This window comes from Sminthopsis crassicaudata, chromosome 6, assembly GCF_048593235.1.
Source record: "Sminthopsis crassicaudata isolate SCR6 chromosome 6, ASM4859323v1, whole genome shotgun sequence".
In the NCBI taxonomy this organism is placed as follows: domain Eukaryota; kingdom Metazoa; phylum Chordata; class Mammalia; order Dasyuromorphia; family Dasyuridae; genus Sminthopsis; species Sminthopsis crassicaudata.
Window position 1 is genome coordinate 112,005,786 of NC_133622.1, and position 25,860 is coordinate 112,031,645.

The 25,860-nt window shown below is 33.0% G+C and overlaps 1 protein-coding gene across 6 annotated transcripts in view; it reads left to right on the plus strand.

The window, feature by feature from the left end:
• The window catches only part of NDST4 (N-deacetylase and N-sulfotransferase 4), a 390,250-nt gene that overhangs the window by 49,777 nt on the left and 314,613 nt on the right, over positions 1-25,860 (plus strand). For 5 of the 6 annotated variants that reach the window (XR_012483096.1, XR_012483095.1, XM_074272775.1 and 2 more), the window contains exon 2: positions 8,207-9,435. Coding sequence is in view for 4 of the 6 variants with exons in the window: in XM_074272775.1 (XP_074128876.1) it covers positions 8,455-9,435 (981 nt within the window). In the remaining 2 variants the exon portion in view is untranslated. Of the gene's footprint in view, positions 1-6,021; positions 6,860-8,206; positions 9,436-25,860 lie in introns of those variants that run through there. The other variant, XM_074272777.1, reaches the window with a different exon arrangement.

Sequence of the window (25,860 nt, forward strand, 5' to 3'; positions counted from 1 at the left end):
CATTAAGATTTATGATCATCCTAGGGCAAGCCCTAAGATGGTTTTATGGATCACAGAGTGAAGCATCTAAATTACTGAGCATCTGACTAGATGGATCAAATATGAATTTCTAAGAAAGGGACTCAGATGTAGAGCTGCTTTATTTCATTTAAGTCCATATTTTTTGGTGAAATTGTTCTTATACTAATATTTACAAGCATAAACAGAACAACACAATATAAAAACATAATAAAAAAACAATAGGAACAAATTTCTAATATCTCACTATAACCACTATGGTAACATGAATAATGTCTTGGTTAACAGAATTTAGTCAGGTTGAAATGGAAGGCAGAACAAAACAAATAACATTTTCCTCTTCCTGTCCTATGTTTTCTTTTCTTTTCTCTTTCTTTCTCTTTCTTTCCTTCTTTCTTTCCTTCTTTCTTTCCTTCTTCCTTCCTTCCTTCCTTCCTTCCTTCCTTCCTTCCTTCCTTCCTTCCTTCCTTTTTTTCTTTCTTTCTTTCTTTCTTTTTCTTTCTTTTTCTTTCTTTTTCTTTCTTTCTTTCTTTCTTTCTTTCTTTCTTTCTTTCTTTCTTTCTTTCTTTCTTTCTTTCTTTCTTTCTTTCTTTCTTTCTTTCTTTCTTTTTTTCTTTCTTTCTTTTTTTCTTTCTTTCTTTCTTTCTTTCTTTCTTTCTTTCTTTCTTTCTTTCTTTCTTTCTTTCTTTCTTTCTTTCTTTCTTTCTTTCTTTCTTTCTTTCTTTCTTTCTTTCTTTCTTTCTTTTGAGGCAATTGGGGTTAAGTGACTTGATTACTTAAGTGTGTGATACACACAGCTAGGAAGTGTTACGTGTCTGAGGCCAGATTTTAACTCAGGTCTTCCTGACTTCAGGACTGGTGTTCTATTCACTGTGCTATCTAGCTGCCCCTCTTCCACCATGTTTTCTTAATGAAATAAATTTCTTGAACAAAAAAAGAAATTTTGCCATGTGTTTTAATACAAATGAACTATATAAAAAAGAAACCCAAAACAAAACAAAATATGTTAAACTTTGTCTTTCAGAAACTGTGGTCTGGGACAATTGTAAGACTGTAGTATACATATCTACAAAGAAAGGCTATTATATTTTCATATTTTACTTTGAATAGGATCTGTTATTGCATATTGTTGAAGACTTCACAAGGCAATTCCTTCTAAAGATTTAGATGGGCATTTGTTTTGCAAATTACAATCTCAGACAACTACGTACTGGTGCAAAAATATTTAAGAACTTTTCCCGTGTCCTGCCACATAACAAGTGTTTGTCATAGGTTGGGCTTCACTGGGTTCTACACAGTCTTCCTGACTTTGAGATTGGCCAGAAGATAAGGGTTTAAGTGTAAGGCCATAGTGCCCTAATTCCATATAGCAGGAGGAGAGCCTAATTTATTTTGCATAGCTAAAGCCACCATTCTTGGGAAGATTTTCTCAATAAAAAGTGTAAATTTACCTCTTTGAAGCTTCCACTCATTTCTCTTGGTCCTGTCCTTCAGGAATGAACAGAGCAAATAAAAAATCTCTTCTGCATGGTTTACCACCACCACATGGTGGTTCTTTACATACTTGAATGCACATACTTTTCTTGTTTTCAATCTCACCAGTTCCTTCAAAGATAACATGTCTTTCAGGCATCCTGACAATCTTTCTCTGATCTTATTTCAGTACATCAGTGCTCTCCCCACTCAAATGAACATGTAGGGATATAATTTTCTAATCATGCACTATAAAATTACTCTAGTGATTTTGGCCACCATATCATTCTGTTAACTTATTTTGAGCTTGCAGTTCACTAAAATTTTAAGATCTTTTTAATAACAATAATAATAGCTCTATTTATATAATATTTTAATGTTTTCAAAATGATTTTCATACATTATTTCTTATTCTCTCAACAACCCTGAGAAGGAGAAAAGAAAGAATAAACATTTATCAAACACTTACTATGTGCCAGGCATTGTGCTAAATACTTTACAAACATTATTTATATGATCATCACAACAACTTTTGGGAAATTGGTACTATTATGTCCCCATTTTAAAGTTGAGGAAATTGAGGCCCATGTTATGTTAATTTAATTATTCACATCTCCAGAGAACTATGAAGACTGAATGTATATCAAAGCATAATGTATTTAGATTTATGGTTGTTGTTGTTGTTTGTTTGCTAGGGTTTTTTTCTTTCTTGCATTTTTCCTCCTTTTGATCTGATTTTTCTTGTGCAGCATGATGAATATGTAAATGTATCCAGAAGAATTGCACATATTTCACCTATATCAAATTGCTTGTTGTCTAGGGGAAGGGGAAAAAAAAGAGGAATAAAAATTTGGAACACAAAAGTTTTTCAAAGGTGAATGTTGACAACTGTATTTGTGTGTATTTGGAAAAATAAAATAGTATTAAAAGTTTTTATTATTTTTAATAAAGCTTTTTATTTTCAAAAAATATACATGGATAATTTGAAAATATTGATCCTTGCATAGCCTTGTGTTTCATATTTTCTCTTCTTTTCCCCAACCCTCTCCCCTCGATGGCAGGCAATCCACCCTGCCAAGGGAATATAATTAAGATGACAATACTCCCTAAACTAATTTATTTATTTAGTGCTATACCAATCAGACTCCCAAGAAACTATTTTAATGACCTAGAAATAATAACAACAAATTTATATGGAAGGACAAAAGGTCGAGAATTTCAAGGGAAGTAATGAAAAAAAAAATCAAATGAAGGTGGCCTAGCTGTACCTGATCTAGAACTATATTATAAAGCAGCAGTCACCAAAACCATTTGGTATTGGCTAAGAAATAGACTAATTGATCAGTGGAACAGGTTAGGTTCACAGGGCAAGATAGTGAATAAACATAGCAATCTAGTGTTTGACAAACCCAAAGATCCCAACTTTTGGGATAAGAATTCATTATTTGACAAAAACTGCTGGGAAAACTGGAAATTAATATGGCAGAAACTAGGCATGGACCCACACTTAACACCACAGGCTAAGATAAGATCAAAATGAGTCCATGATTCAGGTATAAAGAATGAGATCATAAATAGATTAGAGGAACATAGGATGGTTTACCTCTCGGACTTGTGGAGGAGGAAGGAATTTGTGACCAAAGGAGAACTAGAGATTATTATTGATCACAAACAAAACTAGTGCAAACAAGATTAGAAGGGAAGTAACAAATTGGGAAAACATTTTTACAGTTAAAGTTCTGATAAAGGCCTCATCTCCAAAATATAAAGAGAATTGACTTTAATTTATAAGAAATCAAGCCATTCTCCAATTGATAAATGGTCAAAGGATATGAACAGACAATTTTCAGATGATGAAATTGAAACTATTTCCACTCATATGAGTGTTCCAAATCATTATTGATCAGAGAAATGCAAATTAAGACAACTCTGAGATACTACTACACACCTGTCAGATTAAATAATGATGAATGTTGGAGGGGATGTGGGAAAACTGGGACATGAATGAATTTTTTGTGGAGTTGTGAAAGAATCCAACCATTCTGGAGTATAATTTGGAACTATGATCAAAACATTATAAAACTGTGCATACCCTTTGATCCAGCAGTGCTACTACTGGGCTTATATCCCAAGGAAATACTACAGAAGGGAAAGGGATCTGTATGTGCCAAAATGTTTGTGGCAGCCCTTTTAGTAGTGGCTAGAAACTGGAAAATGAATGGATGCCCATCAGTTGGAGAATGGCTGGGTAAATTATGGTAAATGAATGTTATGCTATATTATTGTTCTGTAAGAAATGACCAACAGGAGGAATCCAGAGAGGCTTGGAGGGACTTACATCAACTGATGCTGAGTGAAACAAGCAGAACTAGGAGATCATTATACACTTAAACAATGATATTGTATGAGGATGTATGCTGATGGAAGTGGATATCTTCAACATAGAGAAGAGCTAATCCAATTCCAATTGATCAATGATGGACAGAATCAGCTACATCCAGAAAAGGTACACTGGGAAATGAATGTAAACTGTTAGGCTTTTTTGTTTTTCTCCCCAGGTTATTTTTACCTTCCGAATCCAATTCTTCCTTTGTAACAACAACAACAACAACAACAAAATTTGGTTCTGCCACATATATATTTTACCTAGGATATACTATAACATATTTAATATGTATGGGAATGCCTGCCATCTAGGGGAGGGGGTGATGGGATGGAGGGGAAAAATTCGGAACAGAAGGGAGTACAAGGGATAATGTTGTAAAAATTACCTATGCATATGTACTGTCAAAAAATGTTATAATTATAAAATTAATAAAAAATTGCTTCTTTATCTATGCTACCCCTTAGCAAGATATAGTGCCCTTCCTTATCTTTTTGAATTACATCAATTTTTCTTTTGCTTGATCTGAGATCAGGATGGCTACCCCTCTTCTTTTACTTCGCCTGAACTATAGTAGATTCTGCTCCAACCTTTTACCTTTACTCTGTAATTATCATCCTGATTTAGGTTTTTTCCTGCAAACAACATATTGTAGGATTCTAGCTTTTAATCCAGTCTGCTAACTGCTTCCTCTTCATGGGGGAGTTTACCCCATTCACATGTATGGTTAAAATTACCAATTCTGTATTACTTGCCATCTTGTTAACCCCTGCTTGTACTTTTCTCATTTCCTTCCTCCTTATTCCCCTCTCCAGTATTAAACTTGTGTGCACCACTTGCTTCTCACAGGCTTCCCTTTTTAGTATCCCTTCCCCCACCTTAGAGTTCCTCCCCCATCTTATCCCTTTTCCTCACAATTTCTGTATTTCCTTCCATTTAGCTTACTCCTTCCCTTTTCACTTTTTCCCTCCCACTTTTCAATGAGGTGGGAGATGTTCAATATTTCTAATATTTTTCTCTTTAAGGCAATTCTGATTGTAGTATCATACACACTATGTTCATCTCCCTCCATTCTTTCTCCCAGATATAATAGATTATTTTTGTGAGATGTAGTATCACCACTTTACCTTTTTCTGGGTTCAAGTTCCTTTCCACCTCTAGTTTCTAGAACAATGTATACATGTGTTCCTTATATATCTTTATGGCAAAAATACAGTTACCAAGATTTCTTTTTACCTTTTCATGTTTCTCTTGAGTTCTATATTTGTAGATCAAAATTTTTTGTTTAGTTCCATTTTTTTCATCAAAAATAGATGTTCACTTACTTCTGTGAATGACCTTCTTCTTCCCTGGAAAAAGATTCTCATTTTTGCTGGGTAACTTATTTTTGGCTGCATACCAAGTTCCTTAGCCTTGTCGGAATATCATATGCCAGGCCCTTCAATCATTTAATGTGGATGCTGCTAGATCCTGGGTAATTCTTATTGTGGCTCCTCCATACTTGAACTGATTTTTTTCTAGCAACATGTAATATTTTTCCTTTGGTTTGATGGTTCTGGAAATTGACCACTATATTTCTTGGGGTTTTGATTTTAGGGTCCCTTTCAGTAGATGATTGATGAATTCTTTTAATTTCTATTTTACCTTCTCTTTCTATAATATCTGGACAATTTTCTTTTGATAATTTCCTGAAAAATAGTGTCCAAACTCTTTTTTTATCATATTTTTCAGGAAGTCCAATAATTCTCAGATTGTCTATTCTGGATCTATTTTCCAGTCTGTTATTTTCCCAAAAAGATATTTGACATTTTTTTTTTAGTTTTGCTTGACTGATTCTTGGTGTCTCGAGTCATTCAATTCCATTAGTTCAATTCTGATTCCCAATGAAGTATTTTCTTCACTCACTTTTTTATATTTTTTTCCTAATTGTGCAATTGAGTTTTTAAGTGAGTTGTTTTATTATATGTAAGTTTTTTTTTTCCATTTCGCCAATTTATTTTTTAAAGAGCTATTTTTTCCAGCTCACTAATTCTGTTTTCCTTGGAATTGTTTATTTTTTCCAATTCACTGATTCTGTTTTTCAAGGATTTGATTTCTTTATTCATATCTTTAAATGAGTGGGATGATTTATCAAGACTCTCTTGCCAAATTTTCCTTTCCTTTTTCCATTTTTCTTCTAACTCTCTTGTGAGAGCCTTTTTAATTTCTTCTATGAGAGTCTTGTGCTCTGAGGACCAGATGATATCCCCCTTTGGGGATTCATCTGTAGACAGTCTGTGTTTAGTCTCCTCAAAGTTTAGTCTGCTCTCTATCCATATAGAAGTTATCAATAGTTAGAGTGTGCTTTAATTTTTTGCTCATTTTATCAAAGAAGAGTCAAAGAAAAGGAACTACCAAGAAGAACAAATGGTCTGCTTTTTTGGGGGGGACTGGATGGTATTACCGAGCTTCTTCTATAGACTTTAGGAGCCAGCAGCAAAGCACTCGCAGGACTAGCAGGACAGCAATGGCTGTGCTGCGTTTATGCTTTGAGACTCTGAGAGCATGCTGAGTCACTCTGGCTGGGTGTGACCAGGTCCCGAGAGAAGCTAGCTTTTCAGGGTTATAGTCTTCACCCCCTGTGTTTTTAGCCTCTCTGCTTGCCTACTGGCTTGCTGCCAGGGCAAAGTAGCCAACACTGTGTTAAAGCTCTCTCCATAGAAATGGCTGAGATCATACCCCACCCCCCTGAGGTCTGCTCAGCTGTGAGCTGCCTGCCTTACTCTGCCTGCTGTGCTGCTGCTGCCTGCCTTCGGTTTGTGCCCAATCTAAAACCATCCCCACCCACAGAGTTTTTTTTGGTGAATTTCGAGGATATCTTCTCTTGGTAATTGTATTTTTTTTTTTCAGTCAAGCACTAATTCCAAAGCTTGTCATGAAATAAATTATTTTGAGAGAAAACATGGAGCTTAAGTAGATGTGTGCGTCCTCTTTGCCATCTTGGCCGTAAGTCCCTAAATATAATCTTAATTAAAAATATTTTATCAGCATAAAATTTTGACAGTTTTATGTCAAAATTTTTGACATAAAATTTTTGACAGTTTGATAGTAAATGCTGTATTTCATAATATGGATAGAAAAGATGAAATTTAAATGGTTACATTAGTAATTGATCTGTTTTATTATGAGAAGTCAAAATATAATTAATATGTGGATAACCATGTTGGCTTTTATGATGCATGACCAGTTAATGTTGTTCAAGCACTCTTCTATAGAAAAATCTAATGGGTTTAAATAATTTGCCTACATATTTACACTCTTTTTTTTCCTCTTTCAGTTTTTCTCATAATTTTAAAATTATCATCAGTGATAATACTATCAAAATAATTAATCTATGAAATAGTTTTCAATTAATTATCATCTTTATCCTCTAAAATTAATAAGCATAAAATCTATCATATATATACATATATATGTATATATGTATATATATATATATAAAATCTTTGGATTATTTGGTAAATGTCAGTAAATTCTGGTAAAGGCAAAAAGAGTTTGATAATGTTTCCAACTTCCCCTTTTGAAATGAGCTAAAAAGATTATTGTTTGTCCTGAGTGTTTTGATTAAATGTTTCATTTTAATGATATACAATGAATGTATTTCATACACAAAATATATAAATATATTGCACTTACTGAAAGCATGGGATAGTTTTAGAAATGTGCCCACACATTACTCCTTTTTCTTATCTTTCTAAAAAAGAAAATATCCCCTGGCACTTATTTTTTCCTTTAAGATTTGCAAAGCTCTTTACATATGCTACCTCATTTGATCCTTACAAAAACTAGGTGAAATGGATGCTTCAAAGATGATAGTAACATTTAGCTAGTAATTATCTGAGACAAGAAATGAATCCAGATCTTCCTAACTCTCTCCTCTGTACCACCTAGTTGCTTTAAGATAAAATGAACATACCACAACCCTGAACTTTTTCTTCTCCTTCATACCTTTCAAAATAGCAAAGATAACAAAAGACAGAAAGAGTCAATATTATGGAGAGGTTGTAGAAGGATTGGCTAACCAATAGAACATCAAATGTTTAAATAGGTCAAGAATATCTGAGTTTACATATGACCTCAGATAATACTAGTTCATGACATTCAGCAAATCATTTAATCTCTGTGTTCTCAGACTTTTGAGGATAAAATGTGATGTTTGTAAAATACATGGCAAACATTGAAACAGTTTGTAAATGTTATCTATGATTCCAATTAAGCACCCATACATCTTTACACACATAGATTTAACAAATGCATATATGTATTTTATTTACTTTTTTTTCTCTCTTGTAGATAATGTATAGAGGCTTTCACATCAGTCCTTGGTCTTAGCTGTATTTGAAGAAGCTTATTTCAAATTTGTGTCTCAAGGTCGGTGGACTTCCAGTTTTAACTGTTTTGTGACACTTCTTTCTTACATGTCTTGAAATGGTCACATGAACTCCTGCAGAGTGGTATTTGCACTATATTATCTTCTATTCACTAAGACACTTTAGGAGATACTATTCAAAAGAAATTTAAAAATAATTTTTAATTTAAAAATGAATCTTGTTGTGAAGGTTCGAAGAAGCTTTCGAACATTGATCCTTCTCTTAGCTACCTTCTGCTTGGTAAGCATTGTCATTTTTGCTTATTTTCTCTACACGGGCTACAAACAAGAGATTACACTTATTGAAACCACTGCAGGGGCAGAATGTGTTGACTTCAAACTTCTACCGTACCGGTCAATGGAGTTGAAGACTGTCAAACCTATTGATACATCAAAGACAGACCCAACTGTTCTCTTATTTGTGGAAAGCCAATACTCTCAGCTTGGTCAAGATATCATAGCCATCTTGGAGTCCAGTCGATTTCAGTATCATATGGTCATTGCTCCAGGCAAAGGAGACATACCTCCTCTTACTGACAATGGCAAAGGAAAATATACTTTGGTTATCTATGAAAATGTTTTGAAATATGTTACCATGGACTCATGGAATCGAGAGCTTTTGGAAAAATATTGTGTGGAGTACAGTGTTAGCATAATTGGTTTTCATAAAGCTAATGAGAATAGTTTACCAAGTACAAAGTTAAAAGGTTTTCCCTTGAACCTTTATAACAACATAGCCCTAAAAGATTGCTTTATAAACCCTCAATCTCCTTTGTTGCATATTACCAAAGCACCAAAATTTGAGAAAGGCCCACTGCCTGGTGAAGACTGGACTATTTTCCAATTCAATCATTCAACCTACCAACCTGTTCTCTTAACAGAGTTACAGACTTCAAAATCCTTTGAAGTTCCCTTATCTAGCACTAATGTATATGCAACAGTGATTCAGGACTTGGGGCTTCATGATGGGATTCAGCGTGTCCTTTTTGGAAATAATTTGAACTTTTGGTTGCACAAGCTCATCTTCATAGACGCCATCTCTTTCCTGTCAGGGAAGAAGTTCACATTGTCATTGGACAGATATATCCTCGTGGACATTGATGACATCTTTGTTGGCAAAGAAGGAACAAGGATGAATGTCGAGGATGTAAAGGTAAGGAAAAGTCATAGATGGTGCTTTTTTGTTTGTTTGTTTGTTGCCACAGTAAAAAAAAATGTTAATGAGAGATAAATAATGAAAGTCAGCTGCTAGCAGAAGATTAGGAAAAAAACTCATGAAACAATTAGATTGGAAAGATATGTTTGTTTTTGATCTTGGACCAGATATTACCTCTCCTCATAGATGTTTTCCTATATGTATTCTTGGGGGAGATAAATGTACCAAAAACTCACAGAAATTCCCTGAATTTTCTATCCTTTCTCTTTATTCAGAGATTTGTTTATGTATTGTTTTATTTTTATAATCACATTATACAGCTTGGAATGGCATACTGGTTGTATTCAAATAATTTTGTTAGTTATCAGTCTTAATTATTTTTTTTCTGAACCCAGCTAGAGTTGATAGGAGAACAATGCAGTAACTTTCATCCAAAAAAGTATTTGAGAACTTCAAATGCACAAATTGTCTTTTATCATTTAGTCATTCAACAAAAAATATTAAAAACTTCATGTTTGTGGTGAATTGTCCTGGGCAATGAGGGAGGCATAAGCCATAATATGTATCTTTCAATATTTTCAAAACCAAGATGGAGGATAAGACATATCAAAAAGTAAGTGCATTATATCTAATAATATTATAATTTCCTAAAAAAGAGGCACCAGGAAAATGTTCAGCAAGAAGAGAAGGATCACTACTAGCTCACTAATTGCAAAAGGAATTGTACTTTTGTTATGTATGACAGTGTTTTAAAGTGTTACCATGGACTCATAGAATCAAGAGCTTTTAGAAGAGAGTAAGTTTTAGCATAATCAGTTCCATAAAGCCAATGAAAATAGCTTACTAAGTATAAAATAAAAGACTTTCCCCTGAACCATTACAACAACAAAGCTTTCAGATATTCTTTGTAAATCCTTAATCTTGGTTATTGTATTTTGTCAACATATCCTTACGCTACTTGGAAATTAATAGAGGAAGTAATAATTGAAGCTTGTCCTTAAAGAATATCAATAGTCAAAATTGGGAAGAACAAACATTTAAGGTATAGAGAATTTTGTGTGTAAAGAAAAGGAGGCAAGAAAACATTTGTCAGTCTCAGGAGACAGAAAATAGACTCCTTTCAATACAGCAGAATCATACTGTGGAAGAACAATAGAGCTATGTTGAGCATCATATATTATGTGTTTATAGATTTGGATATTGTTTTTAACAGGAAGGTTAGGCAGCCTGTAGAAAATTGGAAAATTACATTCTAGCCTCAAGAACTACAACAAATTTGAGTTGGTGTCACAATGCAATTTTTGGTAAAGCCAATATTCTTTGAAATGATGGAAGCCAGGAAGAGGATATGTATATGTCATACACGATCAATATGTGTGAATTCCTTTTAGTTGATTTCATAGTCCAAGTTCTTCATGTATATATTGTCTTCTTACATAAATCCCAAGATTCTTTATTTTGGGCAGATGACCTTTATATATGTCTTTATATTTCCAGGTACACCTTTATATGACATGCCATATATTCTCTGACCACATTTGCATATTGTAGAAACTCTTTTGCTCTGGTCACTATAATTCTTTTAATGAGATGTGAGATCCCATTGGATTTTCTAGCTTCCACTGCATCCTTGTTACCTTTCATCATTTCAGTATTTATTTTTCATCTGAAGAATGTCACCCTTATTAAAAAATAATACTTATTGCTTTAGCCCAAATTCTAATGTTTGTATTATCTTTATTGAATCATATGAATAGGGTTTGAAGACATAGAAATGAATTTTCAGAATAAAGAATTGATGTAATGTGACTTACTTGCTTCAAAATATTATTTCAAAACATCTTTAAAAGTCCCTACAAAGACTCTGGTCTAGTTTGAAACTCATCATAACAATATATTGTAATACAAAATATTGTATTAAGTCTCTAAATTAAATATTTCTGTGGTCAATATAAATTCTTTCCTCCTTATCTATTCAGGAACAGAAAATATCCACCTACCGTTCCTACCCCCTGCCTTTTTTTTTTTTCTTTTTTTGATGAGGCAATTGGAGTTAAGTGACTTGCCCAGAATCACACAGCTAGGATTTTTTTTTTAATAAGAAAGGAAGAGAATCTGGATCTGTCATTTTATCATTATAAGGAACTCCCAGTGGGAAAACCCACTCTCTAATGCAAGTCAGCAACTATTTTGCAATTTATATTCTGAGAGAATTTCCTGGAGCATTGAAAGTTAGGTGACTTATGCACAGTTATACAGCATGTGTCAGAGATGGCACACAAACCTAAGTTCTTGATTTTGTTTTTATATCCTTTGAACCTACAATAGTTCTTGTCACCAGTAAATGTTAATTGTTGGTTGATGTAACTTTGGGGAAGTTAGTTACCTTTTCTTTTGCTTCCATTTCCAAATTTTCAAAACTGGAACAGATGTTCTTCAAGATCATTTCCAGTTCTATAAGACTGTCTTATATAGATATCATGTCATTAGGGGAGCTATTTGGCATGCACCTTCCACAAATGATAGCATTACATTATATTATATCATATTATATTATATTATATTATATTATATTATATTATATTATATTATATTATATTATATTATATTATATTATATTATTATTATATTATATTATATCAAAATGCTTTAAATCAAAATCTTACTCTTAGTCATTAATTCTATGAAAGGGTCCATCTCTATTATATTGAGCACATTATACTTTAAAGAAAACAAAATCCTCAGCACATCTTATTTTAACTTTTAATTCCAGGTAACTATAAGTATATAAGTTTGGGGCAGACATAAACTTCAGATAATTTTAGGCCAACATTGATCATGAGATCAGCTAAAGTTTTATATGAGTACCTTAATCTTATTTGGAATTTTTGCCCACTTGCTTACAACATTTTTAGAAAAGCCAAAGTTATGGGTCATTTAGCTTTTATAAAGTAATAGTCAAGAGCTATAAATTATACTCCTAGCCACAGGTAAATGTCTTAAATTGTATGCCATTGGTTCTGAGTATAGTTTGATAATTATGATCCCATTAGACTCTTGAAAAGGTGACTGAAAACTTATACCTTAGTGACAATAATATCTTCACATACTCAAATAGTCAAATAGATCTATGATTACCTTCTCTGCTTTCTTTAAACATCTTATAATGTTATAAGTGGCATTCTTATAAATGCCACTGAAAAGTTAGACTTTCCATTACTTTCCCTTTGTTCTTACCATGTGGTTATTCATGTTCCAGTTCATGTTTTCTTTAGTGATATTTATGATGTCACTTCTCTTCCATAAATATCTGTCTTATAATATAATGATAAATGCTCATATTTATCATACACCTCTTTACTGACATTTGTGTGATTATCAATTCTAATTCCCCATAGAGTATAGTATTCCATGACTAACAGCTATACAACATGTAAAAAGAAAAAAAACAATTCATTCATATTTCATAAAGCTCTCCAAATATATTTCCTTGCTATGGTATAATCTATTGGTTAACATGTTTTTGTTAACTTGCTTTTGGGATGTCTATAGGAGATACCACATTAAATAACTATGAAATGTGTTAAATGAAACTATCCTAAATTACTCTGAAACCTGAGGTGATATATAGGGAGTAATTGTTAAGAGAAGAAGGAATCTAAATCTTCTCTGTTAATTAATTTAAGTAGAAATCATGTTCTGCTGAACCTATTCTATCAAATGACTTTTATTCTACTAAAAGTGTTTTATTTGTTCATGCATAGGATTTGTACAGTAGGGTCAAAGGTGTTCATAATTTATATTTTGCTTTAAGATCTATTCTTTATGTAATCATCCATAATTTTTCCTGTAAAAAAGTTGTTAAATGAGAAAATTTTAGATTAAAACTACCTTCCAGTTAAGTTTTCATTTCTCTTTGAGTTTTTTTGCAGCATTTGCTGTGCAAATAAGCAAGTAGTTAGAGAATGGACATTCCCAGAATGCATTAGCAATTTAAATAGGTTAGTTAGAAAGGAATAGAATATCCAATTTGGAGTACTGATTAGTCTACCATAGTTTAGCATAGAATAATTACTGAGAATTACAGCAGTTTTCAATATACTTGGAAAAGAATGCAATTAAGCATCTATGAGTAAGTTAAATTGAAGTAGTTACCTCAATAAGAAATAAGAACTTACAACCTAATAACAGCATGCATCAAAAAAACAAAACAAAATAAAACAAAAAAAACAGTACAATATGACAATTGCTGCAAATGGTTGATAGCTAGAGTAACACTAAATCACAATGCAGTCTTTTATTCAATTTTCCTGAAATCTCAATGTTTGCAAAACCTCACTTGTGTTGAGTTACCTGTTTTAAAATTCTCAATGAAATTATAGAAGTATCTTCTGATTGTTCAATGGATCTCTGCTGCTTTTCTTGGAGAATATTGGAACTGTGGACTGGCTAATTAAGTCATCTGCTTGCTTTATTGTAAGTCTTGTTCAGATTAGAAATTAGAATTTTTTTTAATGATTGCATTAGGATAATCTTCAAAAGATATTTAAAAAGCCTATATGTATTACTAGAGAAAATTAAATGACAGACACAGTAGTATAATTCTGGTGAAAAGAAAAGTCATAGTCAAAAGTCAATGAAATCATCATGGAGGATGAAAACTTAGTTGTACATTCTGGAGAAGGAAGATTGTTGGGAATTACAGTTTTAAAAGTCTATTTATGCATATATAACTTTCAATCAACCTGATTCAGCAGTTGAATATTTTAAAAATAGATAGCTTGATTGGTTTTTGTTTTTATCCCCCTGGATTTCTCCTTTTACTCCTTCCAGAAAACCATGGTTTAACACAAAGAATTTTTTAAAGAGTTAGAAAAGGGAAAAAAGTTAGCAAAACTGGTCAACATAGCAAAATAATCTGATGTATTATGCATTGTTCCAGATTTATAGATTCCCAAGATACACAGAGACATTTACACACATGCATAACACAGACATTTCTTCAAAAGAATTAGGGAATGTGTTTTTCTTATCTCTTCTTTGTGACTAACATTGGTCTCTATATTTTTGCAACATTCAGTTTAAATTGTTTTGTGATTTCCATTTATCATCTTCTTGATTCTGTTTACTTCAATATGCATGTTTGTTGGTCCTTCCAACCTTCTTTGTGCTGCATTCATCATTTCTTATAGCAATATCATAGACCATTATATTCATGTAGCATAGTTATTTAGCCATCTTTCAATCTGTAGGTATCCACAGATTTTCACGTCCTTCACTATTATGAAAAGAGTTGCCATAAATATTTTACTTTATGTGGGACTTTTTTATTTGTCAATGACAACTATTTCCTATTTGACAATGACAAATATACCTATTAGTTTAATTTCTAGGTCAAAGGGCACGGACTTTATTGTTGCTTTATTTGTGTAATTAAATTCAATAGCTAAGCAGTTTTGGTGCTACATATACAACTTTTTTTCTCCTCAGTACAGAATATTCCATCAAAATAAACACAGGTATATGGCACAGTGGATTGAGTAATGTCCTAAAACCTCTGTATTCAAATTTAGCTTCAGATAATTGCTAGTTGTAAGACTCTCAGTAAATTATTCATTTAACCTCTGTCTGTCTTCTCATCTCTCAAATGATCTTCATAAAAGTGTACACTTGAAATTAAGATAATATTTGTAAGTTATTATCAAAGCTTAAAGTGCTATACAAATGTTAAGTTATTATTATTATTATTATCGCATAAATTTCTATACTCAGCTTCTTATCTTCTGTAAACTGAATACTGAGAGTTACAGAATTATATTATATATCTTGTTGTTGCTCTTGTTGCTATTAATTGCAGACATCATTTCCAACAATCTCATTTGCCTTTTATCAGATGTCATTATGTCATTATTATTAAATGTCACTAAAAATGTAAGTATGACATGAAAACATATTTCTATTCTATTTGGCCTTCGTCTGGCCCTTACAGCAGTCCTATTCTGGGGCCTTATTATAGAAAGCTTTTGTAGGGATGCTTCTCATAACTGAATGTGGGGATCATGAAATTATGATGTTATTAGTAAATGTTTGATTTGCCTACCTATTTTGTATATCTAAGTTCATGTGAAAATTTCTTTGGCATAAAGGGGTCTCAAATGGGAAAAGTTTGATAAACCTGAATTAGAGGACAGTTTTTAAAATGATTGCAAGGTTAGCAAGTAGGATCATTGCTGAAATATATCTCATGATTTGTAGTTTAAAAATTAGAAGGGGCGGGTGTAATTGATATTGTATTAAATGATATGACAAAGTTCTCCATCTCTATTTGATTAGACAAAAAAATCAAGATTTTAAATTACTAACAAAGAAAGACAAAATATAGAAGACTTTCCTTGTTTTAAAAGATACAAGATGGTCATACCTTTCAATTGTCACTACTCTTTTCTCTTATTTGCTTAAATTTAGCCTTCAACAGAAAATAAGCTCTGAAGTGGTGTTCTTTCAGTATTTTTAGTATCTGCAGTGTCTAAAACAGTTTTTTGTACATAGATGCTAATGATAAATATTTGGTTTTATTCATAGTTTAAATGAATGGTGTTCTAGAATATCCTATCAGTCACATTTAAAAATAAAGAAATGAAGGGAATTCTATTACCAAAGCCAAAAGAATATATTTCTTGTGATGGAAGGAAAGAAATTCTAGAAATTTCTGGGGTAAATCTTTTAATTTTTCTTTTATAAAATTTGACATATCATTTTTTCTCTTAGAAGTTGAGTTAGAAGTATGATTGCTGAATCTGATTTGAGGAAAGTCCATTGATTTAAAAAAAGAGAGAAAATATTTTGAACTGTTTATTTTTTAATCCTTTAAATAATCTAAAATGATTACTTCATAAAAGTTATTAAAGTACAAATCCAAAGCATTAAATAAATTATTTAGGCTTCAGACTAAATGGCTAATGACAAATGATGAAAAAAGTTTGCTTTTTTATTGTCTTCTATTTTATAAAATAGCATATAGTTTACTGTTTTGTTGGAACCATCATATCCTAAGATTAGTGTTGATTGTATCCCATCTTTTAACCTTTCATCTTGTATATTTTGTACTCTTTCCTTTTTTTCTTATGTCCATCCTCCAACATGGTAGCAATAACCTCCCTGAGCATTTTTTGTTTCTTGTTTACTTAATAGGACTATTTTTCCAATTAGATATAAGATTGTTTTAAATATTCACATTTGTAAGATAATGAGTTCAAATTTTTTCTCCCTTTCTTGCTTCCTTCCCATTTTCCCAACACTGTAAGCAATCTGATAGGTTATGTAGTACAATCATTTTAAACATCTTTTCATATTAGTCATGTTGTGAAAGATAAATCAAAACAAAAGGGAAAAACCACAAGAAAGAAAAAAAGAAAAAACAAGCAAGGTTAAAATAGTATGTTTCAATCACTTTCCCTGACTGTGGATAGCATTTTCTATCACAAGTCTGTTGGATTTGTCTTGGATCACTATTTAACTGAGAAGAGCCAAGTCTGTCATAGTTGATTATTACACAATCTTGCTGTTAGTGTATATAATTTTTTCCTGCTTCTGAGTATTTTAGTATATCAAGATGATATTCTTAGCTATTCATTTGTATTCCTTACTTTTACCACATGATTGTCTTTCCTTCTTTAAGGGACACAAATGTCCTTGATGAAGCCTTTTAAATTATCCTTTAACATAAGTTTTCATTTGTAATATATGTTAGTCTATCCTTTATGTTGCAACATTTTGATTCTATAAGGACTGTGTCGTTTCATGGTCAATGAGAAAATATATTTAAAACATGGGCTTCAGCCTAAGTCTTAGATTATTAAAATATTCCAAACATTAAAATAGAGTTTTGTCTTAGGGATTCTTATGAAGGCACAATAATTACATTTGATAACATGCATTTAATATGGTGTTCCTCCCTCTCCCCCGCCCAAAGCAAAGCACAAAGAGCAGAGCACATATAAGGGATGTGTAGAGGCATCCCCTTCCCAGGACCCAGCAGCGATTCCCCAGGTGGCCCATTGATGCAACCTTCAATAGGACTGAGGATGCCGGAGCGGCCATTTCCCTGCACCCTCTTTTTCTCTCCCTGCCAGCAGGTAGACATGAAGATTGACTTCGTTTCTGCGTTTATTCTCAGATGAACAAAGACCAGACGGATGTTAGGGTCGGACAAGCAGCAGAGGGCCCAGACGCCCTTCTAGCTGGCATAGTTGAGCTATCGGCCCATCGAGAAGAAATACAGTGAGAGTTGGGCTTCCTGGCTAGCTGCTGAGGCTTTCCCCATCCCCACAAGGTGAACTGTACTTCAGTCAAGGCTGGCTTTGCAGGAAGTGTCCACAATGCACCAATTTGTAGCCCAAACCTTTAAAAAAAGATCCACAGATTTATATCTAAGTTTCAAAACATGAAAATAAAAATACTAATGTGTTTATGGTATAATGATTTGTTTGCTAAACTTAAAGAGCCTAACAATGTTAGCCACAGTTTCTTTTCTTTTTCCAAATTTATTTGAAGAAACAGAATAAGCAAAAACAAAAACAGAAAAGGCAATATAAAACAAAAGAGAACATAGTCATGTGCCCACCAGAAGTTCAGGAAGAATTCAAAATACATAAAAACAAATACCAAATTAAGAAAGTGTATATATATATATATATATATATATATATATATATATATATATATATATATATATATATATATATATATATATATATATATATTTATATATATATTTATATATATATTTATATTTATATTTTATATACACATACTTTCTATATACACATATATATTAATAGAAGTCATATTCATGAGTGTCTGTCTTTTCTTTGCTTCCTTGTAAAATATTTTTTGTTCTCTGCTGTGTACCTTTTTTACTTTATTCCTTCCCCCCCTTTCATCTACCTTACCCCTAAACAGGCTATAGTTAAGAAAGGATATATTTATATAAACTTATGTAGATATAGATAGATACATATACACATGCACATAGACACACACATCCCCCTTTCATCCCCCACCACTCCTAAGCAAGCTACATTTAATAAAAGATATATTTATGTGTGTATAGATAGATAGATAGATAGATAGATATAGATAGATACATGCATATATGTAGATATACACATACACACACGTACATAGCCCACATACACACACGTACATAGCCCACATACACACATCTTTACTATTCCTCCTGATTCTTTTATTAAATTCTGCTCCATAACTTGTTTTTTTATTTTTTTATTAATTCTATACTTATAATTTTTGACAGTACATATGCATGGGTAATTTTTTTACATTATCCCTTGTACTCACTTCTGTTCCAAATTTTCCCCTCCTTCCCTCTACCCCCTCCCTTAGATGACAGTCAATCCCATACATGTTAAATGTGTTATAGTATATCCTAGATACAATATATGTGTGCAGAACCAAATTTCTTGTTGCATGGGAAAATTGGATTCAGAAGGTAAAAGTAACCTGGGAAGAAAGACAATAGTGCAAAAAGTTTATACTCATTTCCGAGTGTTCCTTCTCTGCGTGTAGCTGATTCTGTCTATCAATTGGAACTGAATTAGATCTTCTCTATGTTGAAGATATCCACTTCCATCAGAATACATCTTCATACACTATCATTGTTGAAGTGTATAATGATCTCCTGGTTCTACTCATTTCACTCAGCTTCAGTTCATGTAAGTCTCTCCAATCCTCTCTGTATTCATCCTACTAGTCATTTCTTACAGAACAATAATATTCCATAACATTCATATACCATAATTTACCCATCCATTCTCCAATTGATGTACATTGATTCATTTTCCAGTTTCTAGCCACTACAAAAAGGGCTGCCACAAACATTTTGGCACATACAGGTCCCTTTCCCTTCTTTAGTATTTCTTTGAGGTATAAGCCCAGTAGTTCTGCTCCATAACTTGGCCTACTATTTTTAACTCCCTCCACCCAGAATCCCTTTCCTTGTCTTTTTGCCTCACTCTTTGCTTCCACATACATCTATTGTTCCCCACTTATTTTTTTATAGATTGTGGAGAGTATTATGCCTGTTATGGTATATAAGTGGTGTTGCCTATTGAACCTATTCCCAATATGAGTAGGTTTTCAGAACTATGAGCCTTACTCCCCCCTCTAATGCCTCTGTGTCTATTCTTCTTCTGTACCTCATTTGTATAACATAATTACTATTTTTACCTTCACTCTGCTAATCTTTCTTTTGAGCTTACTCTATTGTTGATGTAAATCTGAAATATAAAGTATACATTTACCATTTAACATGTTTGAACAATTTGTTCATGTTTAAATAGTTTATACATGTTGAGTTCCTTAAAATTTCTCTTTGATATTGCCTTGTATATGTTAAATTTTCTGTTAAGTTCAAGTCTGGTTGACAGAAAGTCTGTAAATCTAAAAGTTCATTGAATGTCCTTTTTCTCATTCAAAATTATAGATAATTTTTCTGGATATGATATTTTTGGCCACAGGCTTAGTTCTTTTACTTGTCTATAGATATGATTTTTAAACCTGCAGTCTTTAATTGTAGCTGCTGATAAATCCTGTACAATTCTAATTATAGCTCTAACATTTTTAATTGATTTTTTTTCTTGTTTCTTGCAAATTTTTCTCTTTAATCTGGGGGGTTTGAAATTTGGCTATAATTTTCCTATGTGTTTTTCGCAAAGAATATTTTTAAAGTGGCGATTGGTGTATTTTTTTCTATTCACCCCCCAAAAAAATTAGTGTAAGCACCTCTAATTGTGAGATGGGGGGATGGTGCCTCAAGCTTTCTTTCAGCACTCCATTCTGACCAGGAATCCCAAACCAAGAGCTCCACCCTCCTACAAGTGCCCATAGCCAGCAGTGCCCCTGCCCTATTGCTTCTGCGTTCAACAGGTACTGGTTCCTTCTACTTAGGATTATCTCTTAGCAGCACAGCTGAGCCTGGCATTCCCAATAAGCTGAGGTTCACTCTATCTTGCCAGACTCAGACTCCAACTCAATAAATAGTCCAGGAGATGAAAGTTTCCATGAATCCTGTTGAGACTCTAAAGACAACCAACTAGCCTAGAGATGTCCGAACTTCAGACAGGTTAATCCAAGATTGGGGTCTTTCTTCAGATTTTGTTAAGTTCTATCAGTATAACTCATGTTCTGCTCCAAGTCTTCTTTATTTTTCACTAGTCTGTGTTTACCCTGAGGTGCAAATTTGTTCTATTTGTTAAAGAAATCAGGAGAGCTCGAAATTTACCAAGTTACTGTGCCATCTACCCTAAATCCTCTCATCAACCACAGTTTCTAAATTCCAAAAATAATTGTTACAATAGTACATGTCACTTGGGCCAATCTGTAACAACAGCAATCTATATCTTTACTATTACAATAATCTAAAAACCCAACTTGAACCTGGAATGGGTTTCTTCTCTCATTGGTGGGGAATGAGGGGATCAACATGTAGACAGCATTAATTATTAAGCATTGTCTTTGAAAAAGACTTGACTATATTTTAATGAAAAATGAAATGGTAAAAAGCAAACTCTATAGTGGTTATGCGGTATTTGTGTGTTTTAATGATAGGGAAAGGAATCTAAGTTTTCAATTCTTGGTTTCTAAACACAAACATACACATTTTAATAGTTGGGTTTTGTAGAAAACTAAAGCATACTTTTCTAAGCATCCTTCCTTTTAATTTGAAGCCTGAATATAGTTCAAGTGAAATATAATGTGTTTATGATTTGTTTGTACATTACTCTTCAAAAATGACATTTTAAAAAGCTATTTCATGCCCAAGAAGCTTTTTGAGTTTTTCTCATAAATCTGATAAATTCATTTTTTCTTTACAATAGGACTTTGCATTTCACAAAAGTACCAAAGGAATCTGAATAGCAAATGAATAGATTTGCATTTTCTCAGTAGTTCTGGCCTAATTCAACTTTTCAAAAAATTTTAGGTGGAGTGAAATATATTCTGCTGTCCATTCTTAATAAACTGAGTTACTAGATTAATTTGTTACAGAAAAACTCCCAAGATGATTTACTTAAAATTTAATATAGGAAAAGGAAGGGAGTGAAATCTCTAGATGAATGTTAAGAACAATATATTATTTTCCCTATTATACCCTCTCTTTTGGAGTTCCTTCCCTTCTCACTTTTATATCTAGTGAGTTACACAAACATATAAACAATGTGTTCTCCTTTTGGATTGAATTGGATTTCACAGGCACTTCTATGTCTTCACATTTTTTCTTAAACTTATGAAATGAAATAAAATGTTCAAATAAATGAAAAAGCTCCAACTCTTGGACTACTTTTTAATAAACATATTCTTTGCAGATTACAATTGTGTAGCAAAATCTCATTTTATCCTGAAGTGCCCATGTAACAATCGTTTCTGACGGGAAAATATCTTACATACAAGTTTTTATATTTCCTCTAGTTAATCCTTTTTACGTTAAATGCTATATACATGTTGACTCCCTCATTCCCCACCAATGAGAGGAGAAACCCATTCCAGGTTCAAGTTAGTTATATTTAGAATATTTTGATAGTAAAGATATAGTTTGCTGTTGTTACAGATTGGCCCAATAAAGTGTTTGACAGGGAAATGAGCTAGATCCTGAATATTTGTTCCCTACTATTCCACTAAGTTCACATAAGTTATATATTTGAGGTCTTAAAACCATACTTTAGTATATTTTGATTGAAAATGAAGTCTAGGTATGTATAGCTGTCTTCATGTGTATTTTTTAAAAGTCTCTAATCCTGATTAAAATTATTTGATCCCAATTAGATATTTGGTAGTGCTTTAGGAAGATTAATGTTATGGACCAGAACTCTGTACTTAAAACAAAGGTTCTTATAAGGTGTTAATTCAGTGGAATTAATGATACAATGGTTATCTTGTTTAGCATGGTCATTAATAGTTCTTAAGTTCAATATGACTGATTTAATCTTACAACAAATAATGGTTTCATTAGTGAAATAACAATTGGTTTATACTCAGTGTAGAGCATATAAGCTGGAACTCAAACTCAGAGCCAGATTCATTCACTTCAGCTCACAGCTTTGTGGCTGGCCTGGCCTCCTGCACTTCCCCCACTGAGACCAAGGTCTGTCAAAGCCAGAGACAGACTCAGAAGGGTTTGGAGAGAGACTCAGAAGGGCCAGACTGGGAAGGGACCTAGATTCACATTCATTCCATTGTTCACCTTTGTGGTAGCTGGAGGCTGAAGCATAAGGCCTTGGACTCAGAGAGAATCATTCCATCTTCATCAGCCTTGTAGTGGCTGGCCTGCCCTCCTGCACTTTTCCACTGAAACCAAGACTCCAGAAGGCCTTTAAGAAAGCTAGCTCAGCGTTGTATACTTCAACAGCAATACTATATGATGATCAATTCTGATGGATGAGGCCATCTTCAACAATGAGATGAACCAAATCAGTTCCAATAGAGCATTAAGGAACTGAACCAGCTACACCCAACGAAAGAATTATGAACCACTACATGGAATTCCCAGTATCTCTGTTTTTGTCCGCCTACATTTTTGATTTCCTTCACAGGCTAAATTGTACACTATTTCAAAGTCTGATTCTTTTTTTACAGCAAAACAACTGTTTGGACATGTATAAATATATTGTATTTAATTTATACTTTAACATATTTAACATGTATTGGTCAACCTGCCATGGTGGGGGGTGGGGGAGAGGAGAAGGAGGGGAAAAATTAGAATAAAAGATTTGGCAATTGTCAATGTTGTAAAATTACCCATGCATATATCTGGTAAATAAAAACTATTTAAACTTTGAAAAAAAATAAAGAAAAGAAAAAGAAAGAAAGAAAGCTAGCTCAGGCCCCAGGCAAGGAAACAAGATTGTGAAGGAGATAATAAAGAATTTGGACTCTAACACCTGGTCATTCTTGTGGTGATTACTGAACTGAAAGGTCCAGAGACCTCCAAAAAAACAAATAAGAACATTACAGATTAATTTGGCTTTTTCCCAAAATAAAGAAGTAGTCATTTCTTTTCTACTCAAAAAAAGGTCATCTGACTTTCTTCCTTTTCTTGCAAATATTCAATAATAAATGTTTATGAAATTGGATTTTATGAGATTGACAGATAGTAAGTCATGGTTCCCTCTAAATTTTGAAAGTCTATGGATTATGCTAATTTCACTTTGTCCTATATATTTACTTATTCAAAGTTTCCAGACATATATTCCCTATTAAATCTTTACCACCTTTACATAGTAGAAAGAAAATATTCATAGTGATATCATTTATTCTTGTAGGTGAATAAATATGGAAAGGTGAAGATATCTTTCCCTTCACCCATTTTGTGTGAACTAAAATAGCTTTGTAATATGTCAGCTAATTAGATTTTATAGAAGAATTGTATAAACTTGCCAATTTAATACACTTTAAAATGTTTAATAAGTATTCCTTATTCACTAGACTTCTTAGGATTTTTTCCACACCCCCTCCAACATTTATCACTATTTTTTCCTGTCATCCTAGCCAACCTAAGAGGTGTAAAGTTTTACCCTGGAGCTGTTTTATTTGCATTTCTCTTGTCAATAGTGATTTAGAGCATTGTTTTCATGTGACTGTAGATGGCTTAAATGTCATCATCTGAAAATTGTCTTTTCATATGCTTTGTAGTAAGATATAGTTTCCTTTCTATATTCTTTTAATTTCTCTCTTTTTCCCTTTTGCTTTACCTGAAATCAAGATTATGACGTCTGCTTTAAAAAAAAAACAACTTTATGTCAGCTGAAACATTATTTTTCTGATCCTGTTTCTGGAAAATTGTTTAACTCCAAATTTTTGTGGTCCTCTCACTCCATAATCTGTTTAGAGGCTTGATTTAGTATTATTTTTGAGGGAAACTGGGAAGAACTCAGGCAACTTCATGGCTTTTCTCCACCATCTTGGTTCTACCCTCCTTACTCATTTTCTAATGTTCTTTATAATATAATGCTTATGTTCAAAAGTAACTTTATTGCCACCAAAAATAGAAAGATGGTGAAGAAGTGGCTATGTATGTAAAAAATCTGATGGCATTAATAGACTATATGATAATTGTCATGTGGCAGTCAAAACAGCTGGTATCATTTGCTGCATTATGAAAAGCCTAGGAATGATGCAAATAATGAATATCATGAAGTGATCACATTATTCAATGCTATAATATGTGGAAATTTTGGTAACAAGTTCCAGCCCAATGGAAATATAAAATGTGAATTTGAATCATGTACCCACTTCATGGGATCCATTCATTATTCATAGGAATAGGGAACTAAATATCCAGAGCTAGAGACATATAGACTTGCAGTATTCTACCCTTTTCAGATCATCAATTGTAAGGGTCCATTAGAGAGTCCAGGCAAGCACAGTTAGGATGTAAAGCAGACCCATGGCCTGGAGGTCCCTGGACGTGATGAGTTATGAGTATATAGGGACTTCCTTCATGGGTGGGACCTTCAGCCAAGGCAGGAATCCTAAACACTCTGAAATTGTGTCAGAAATGGGAAGTATCTCTTATTGGCTTATGCCTATGACCTTATGTACCTGATATAAGCTCATTGGAAGAGGAGCTTGACCCTTCTACATCCCTTTTCACCTGGAGCTTGGCCTTGGGAAGAGAGACTAAGAGAGTGCAGGAGATCATAGAATGAGGTGAATAAAGTCTAAGCTTATCTGCTAAAACTCTTGGGTGCTTTGTTGTACTCAAACTGCGTCCATATGAGATAGCAGCTAGAGGATTTCTGAAGGCCTCAAGAAGAGGTAAGATTGCTATTAATAATTGCCAGAGATGAAGATTGCTATTAATAATTGCCAGAGATGACTCTGAAGCCCTGGGAATTAGGAGAGACTGGCAATAGCAAATGCAATGATGGTATGTTGCAATGAATGAATTATACTATTCAGATATAGAAGAGAGAGGGGGATCCAAACTGATAAAGTGATGAGAAGCAGTACAGTGAGCTCTTCTCCACAAACTCCTTGAAACAAATCTAGAAAATATACCAGACTGAATTCTAATGGCGAAATCCAGAAAAAAAGTTACAGTAAGTATTTTGTCTAGCCCAGTTCATAATAGATGAATAGACTGGGAGGTCTGTGGATAGTGGGGATAGAGTGAAACTACACACTATTGAAAGAATGGGATATGTTTAACTTGAAATAGAAAATCCTTATGAGGATATTTAATAACACTTCAAAAATATGGTTTTCCAAGTGGAAGAGGAATTAGGCTTATTGTATCTGGCACTTTAGGGAAGAACCAATATCAATGGCAAATTATAGGAAACTAGATTTAAACTCAATAAAAGGGGAAAATCTTTAATACATTTAACAAATGGGAATGAACTCTCT